Source organism: Lycium ferocissimum, chromosome 4 (assembly GCF_029784015.1).
Source record: "Lycium ferocissimum isolate CSIRO_LF1 chromosome 4, AGI_CSIRO_Lferr_CH_V1, whole genome shotgun sequence".
Lineage (NCBI taxonomy): Eukaryota > Viridiplantae > Streptophyta > Magnoliopsida > Solanales > Solanaceae > Lycium > Lycium ferocissimum.
In genome coordinates this window covers 39,035,251-39,041,250 of record NC_081345.1, presented here as the reverse complement: position 1 = coordinate 39,041,250, position 6,000 = coordinate 39,035,251, and the positions used below count along the sequence as shown (strand labels likewise).

Here is a 6,000-nt window from a genome sequence, read left to right as displayed (position 1 = left end):
ATAACCCTCTCACATGGTACGAGCATAAATAACGGTTGATAGAAGTTAATGAGGTTAGTGGGAATAATTGTTAAAAATATCTACAAACTAATGGTTTTTTTTTTTTATAAAAATATAAACTTATGGGTCAAGTTTGACATTTAAAAATTTTGAAATCATAATTTGCAATCTCAAATCATGCCTTTTTGAATGATCGATTTGGGATTTCATCTCATGAGATGAAATTGCATGTCCAAACGCTGATCATCTCATGACTTGAAATCATGACATGAAATCGCATGTCCAAATGCTTACTAAAACTTGGTCACCATCCATTCAGCATGAAAACTTTATTTCTTCCTTCCCTCTTATATTTTAAGTTGACTGAATATAGAATCTTAGAAATTAAGGATTTTCTTTTGAATTTTTAATCTTAAATTAAAGATGAATTTAATATACTAAAATATTATTTAAATTTCAAAATCTTGGGGTGGTTTGGTTCATGGGAAATACCTCATGATTAAATTTGAGTCTAAAATTTATACTATATTTAGTTTAAGATATAATTAATTTCAGAATAAATTTGTACTTTAAATTTGGTGTTATATTTTATTCTGCCTCAGAGGTAGTACAAGTTAATCCCAGAATTACAATCCTAGAACTATAATTTTGTTCGCGAACCAAATGACCTCTAAGTATATTATTTGAGATGTTGAAATTAAGTACATTAATTAAATATAAAAAGTAAACAGTTTTTAACTGACTAAAAAAGGCCACATATGTTAAAGTGAAGAGCGTAACAAGAAATGGTAAAATAGTTGGAGTACCTCTATTATCACTACAAATCTCGAGTTTAATTATTAAAAAAAAAAAAAAAAAAAAAGTCGACAAGAAGGATTTTATAATATTTAGTGGACCTTGGATATAACCATATGAATGGTTTAATAAAAATCTATTATCATAGACTTTACCGTTAGTTTATGCCTGCGGCGCTCTTCTTCCATGTCAGCCCCTAGCTAAGTCAAACTTGCTCAGCTTTACTTCTATATAAGTACTCTTCTTTCTTTTTTGCACTCATATCCCCATCAAATTGAATTTTCTTCATTCCCCTTCTCTCCCCAAGTCTCTGTCTTTCTTTCAACTCTCGAAATATATACATTACTCAACTCTTTTTTAATACTACAACTAAATAACGTAAAGGTACTTCCAAAGAAATGCCTGGGTTTTTCTCTTCATCCAAAACTCCATCACCTCCACATAATTCTTCTCCTCCATCCCCACCTCACAAATTCTCTGATACTTTAATGGAGGATACTTTAAATAACGCTGAGCCCATTATTACAAGATGGGAACTTGATGGCAACTCTTATTGCACAGTATCAAATCTCTTCCAAGAGAGTAGAGCAGAGGTTAAGCAGTTTCTTGACACTGTAATTGACTTACAACATGCTATGCAATTTGTTGTTAAAGAAAGTTCCAGCTCCCAATTGCTTGTTCGAGCTCAAAATCTCATGCAAACCGCCACTAAAAGACTTCAGAAAGAGTTTTACACCATTTTATCAGGAAATCGATACTTCTTAGACTCAGAAAATGTCTCTAAAGAATCAACCCGGTCAAGCAGTTCAGATGAAGATGATAATGTTGAAATTGAAGCTCGTTTTAACGAGGTTTCAATTACTGATGAAGGTGAAAAGGTCTCCATAGCTGTAGATCTGAAAGCTATTGCTGATTGTATGATTGAAGCTGGGTATGGAAAAGAATGCGCGATGATTTACCAACTTAATCGAAAATCAGTCATAGATGAAACATTATATTACTTGGGGGTTGAAAATCTTTGCTCTTCAACGGTTCAAAAAATGGAATGGGAAGTTCTTGAAAAGAAAATAAAAACTTGGTTAGGTGCTGTTAAGGTTGCTGTTAGTACTCTTTTTTACGGTGAAAGAATTCTCTGTGACCAAGTATTCTCTATCTCCGACAACATACGAGAATCTTGTTTCACAGAAATCGCTAAAGACAGTGCTTTAATGTTGTTCACTTTCCCTGAGACGGTAGCAAAATACAAGAAGCTTTCGTTAGAGAAAATGTTCCGTATTCTTGATCTCTACGATTCTATTTCTGAACTTATGAGTGAAATTGAAGTGATATTCGGGTTTGATTCTACATCAGTTGTCAAATCTCAGGGGTTGACCGGCATGGTCAAACTCAAAGAAGCAGTTCGTACCATGCTGTCGGAATTTGAAACAGCAATTAAGAAAGATACATCTAAAGTAGTGCCAGGTGGTGGAATTCATCCATTAACCCGTTACGTTATGAATTATCTTATTTTCTTAAGTGATTACAGTGGGCCCATCTCCGATATTATTGCTGACTGGCCGGCAAGAGTAAAGTCACCCTTACCGGAGTCTTATCTCTTAAGTCCAATCGCTGATGACGTGGACTCACCTTCTTGTGTCGTTTCCGTACGACTCTCATGGCTTATCCTTGTTCTTCTATGTAAACTTGATGGTAAAGCAGGGTTTTATAATGACGTGGCGTTATCTTATTTGTTCTTAGCGAACAATTTAAACTACGTTGTTTCGAAGGTAAGGGAATCTAGTTTGAAGCTCTTGTTAGGTTCGGACTGGATTCCGAACCACGAAGCTAAGGTAGAACAATACATGCGGAATTACGAGAGGGTCGGTTGGATCAAGGTGATGACGTCACTTCCGGAGGATTTAACGGCTGAGATTTCTTCAACGGAAGTGAATGAGTGTTTTTGTAAATTCAATTCCGGTTTTGAGGAGGCGTATAGGAAACAAAGTTCATGGGTTATACCCGACCCGAAACTACGTGATGAAGTTAAAATTTCACTGGCGAAGAAGATTGTTTCGGCTTATCGACCATTTTACGAGAAGCATTGTGGTGAAGTGAAGTCAATTGTCAAATTTGTCCCTGATGATTTGCAAAATTACTTGTCTGATTTATTTTATGGAAATGGTTTTTCAGAAAATGGTAGTACGACATCGCATGGCTCTACTTCAACGTGGTCATCGCCATCACGGGGCCGGTAATAAATTATACTTAGTACTCCTGTAAAGGTATTGTATAGAATTAATGCATGAACAATGCAGGCAGAAAGTGTTCTGTCATTTGTGTATAAGAACAAAAACTGAACATTGTTCATGATGCTTAGTACTTAGAAACGAATCATAATAGTAATTATACTGTGTTCTATTTTTTCTGTATCAGAATATTGTTTGGTTCTATTCGTCCTTTTCTTAATTCTGATTAGCTTTATCGAGATAGGAAGCAAATAGCATCAACTGCCAAGTTTTTAAATTTTGAGATGGGGTTAAGTTTAATTTTAGTTTACTGGTTATTTGTTTCATGCCTTTTATTTGAACGGTAAGCCTCAGTTTGAAATTGAAGATAACTACATTAACAGCATGATTGAGCAAGGAAGAGCTAGATCGTTTCAGTGCCTCATTTGTCTTCGTGCATAACTAACTAATCCCGCAACTAAGATAAGCACAAAAATGAAAGATTCTAAAGTTCAGATACACTCTATGTCAAGTTCATTGCCATTGATGTAGAAAACGCGTTTCAACATTGAAAGCATGAAAAATTATAACAAACATATGATAAGAACTTAGGACGGACTAGAGCGCCTTATGATTTATGATTGCTAAAAGTCAAATTAGTATGCTACAATTCAAATTATTTATTCTTGTAACCTGGTGTTGCCCTTGAAGCAACGTTACTCTTGTCTACTATAGTTTGATTTGAATGTTTTCTGGTGGCTATTATTTTGTCTACTGTAGTTTGATTTAAAAGTCACCAATTTGGTGCCCGCAATAAAGGTGGGCAACTTGGTTCTTTACGACAAAAATACTAATAAAGGCGGGCAACTTGGTTCTTTACGACAAAAATACTAATAAAGGCGGGCAACTTGGTTCTTTACGACAAGTATACTAATGCTATATGTTGTTTGTTCGGATGAATTCTAGACCATTCAAAATCAAAAGCGACAAATAAGAAAGTAAAATACTACTCACATTTGGCTTTGAAAGGGCTTGGTACGAGTGGAATCGTACATACACGTAGGTCAAATTAACGCTACTATCCTTGAAGTTTCAGTTGTCCATCAAGACTTGATAATAATTCAATTACGGAACGACAACAGTTGTGACCATCATCACATGCAAAAATTGAGTGCTAATTTACTTGATTGATTCAACCAGTCAATTAGGGTGAAAAAATTAGCTCATAAAAATATAATTTGCCCAATTTATTTAAGTTCGGGCCGGTTAAGCCGACCCATTTTTGTCCCAATTTTTTGTGCGGGTGCCTTCTTTTTTAGGGTGGTTTTAAATTTTCTTTTCTCATATTTGTGGTCTTTAAATTATCCTCATATTCTTTGGTCTTTAATTTTTTTTGCCCTTCGCGCTTCGAGTTCGAACTCTCGCTCAAGCAAAAATTAAAAAAAAAATCGCAAGACAAGGGTTGAATCGCGTGTATGCGGACCGGCATACTTTTGTTAAGGAATTACAAATTTTATGCCGAACCCTAAGATACTCATACCTTATGGCGATTTGGCATAAGTATGCCGGTCCGATAACTTTGATAATTTCTTCACAAAGTTATGCGGTGGGGGCATACTTTTAATGGGCAAACTTTCTTCATCACAACACTTGCACATAACACAAATTGGTTCTACACTCAAGCCCCATTGTATGATCCTATTAGCGAATCAGCTAGCCTTCCATGTAAGCACAATCACATTGTGAAATATATTTTGTCGAGTGGCATGTTGAAACACCATAAATTTTCGGTTGACTCTTTCGGTGATTACCTAATAATTGCAAGAATTTAGTTCGAATCAAGCTTTTTCCAGGTTGAGAAGAAGTATGCACTTGCTCCAAGATTCTCCAAGAACCAATAATTTGTCTAACCATCCAATATGTCCGGCCAAGATCGTTAAATTGGTCAAATCCTACTCTTTGACATAGTAGGCATGGATCCACTTTATCCATAAACGTTTATCTGGACCGGCATAACTTTGTGAAGGAATTATCAAAGTTATGCGGATCCCAAGATACTTACGCCAAGTCCGCCCATAAGGCATAAGTATGCGGGTCCCGATAACTTTGATAATTCCTTCACAAAGTTATGTCGGTGGGGCATACTTTTAATGGGCAAACTTTCTTCATCACAACACTTGCACATAACACAAATTGGTTCTACACTCAAGCCCCATCAGTATGATCCTATTAGCAAAAGCAATAGCCTCTTCCATGTAAGCACAATCACATTGTGAAATATATTTTGGTCGAGTGGCATGTTTAAACACCATAAATTTTCGGTTGACTCTTTCAGGATTACCTAATAATTGCAAGAATTTAGTTCGAATCAAGCTTTTTCCAGGTTGAGAAGAAGTATGCACTTGCTCCAGGATTCTCCAAGAACCAATAATTTGTCTAACCATCCAATATGTCTGGCCAAGCACTGTTAAATTGGTCAAATCCTACTCTTTGACATAGTAGGCATGGATCCACTTTATCCATAAACTTTTATGCCGGACCCGGCATAACTTTGTGAAGGAATTATCAAAGTTATGCCGGATCCGGCATACTTATGCCAAGTCCGCCCCACAAGGCATAAGTATGCTTGGTCCGCATAACTTTGGTAATTCCTTAACAAAAGTATGCCGGTCCGATAGCGAAATTTAAACTCTGCCTTGCGATTTTTTTTTTAAAATTTTGCCTGCGCGTGGGTTCGAACCTGAAACCTATGGGTGTTAGCCGAAGGGCAAATTTTAAAGATTTCAAATATGAGGGGCAAAATTTAAAGACCACCCCAAAAGAAGGGCAATTCTGCGAATTGCCCTTTTTGTCCCGCCCAATTCAACACATCTTAAAATTGGGCTGATATGGTCCAAATTAACCAATGAGAAACTTTATCAAATTTTTTAATGTTTTTTTTTTGTTTGATATGCTATAAACCATAATTAAAAAAATTATTAAGTAATTATTAAATTATAAA

At 35.7% G+C, this 6,000-nt stretch overlaps 1 protein-coding gene across 1 annotated transcript; it reads left to right on the top strand.

Annotated features, from left to right (window-relative positions):
- The first annotated feature begins 1,066 nt into the window (after positions 1 to 1,066).
- On the top strand, positions 1,067 to 3,442 carry LOC132052820 (exocyst complex component EXO70H1-like). The gene has a single exon (XM_059444507.1). It carries the CDS (start codon positions 1,194 to 1,196, stop codon positions 3,027 to 3,029), a length of 1,836 nt encoding a protein of 611 aa, XP_059300490.1. The 5' UTR covers positions 1,067 to 1,193; the 3' UTR covers positions 3,030 to 3,442.
- Positions 3,443 to 6,000: the final 2,558 nt, after the last annotated feature.

Bases quoted from the DNA above. Each gene is read 5' to 3' on its own strand.
- LOC132052820 (XM_059444507.1), top strand. From the start codon at position 1,194: ATGCCTGGGTTTTTCTCTTCATCCAAAACTCCATCACCTCCACATAAT.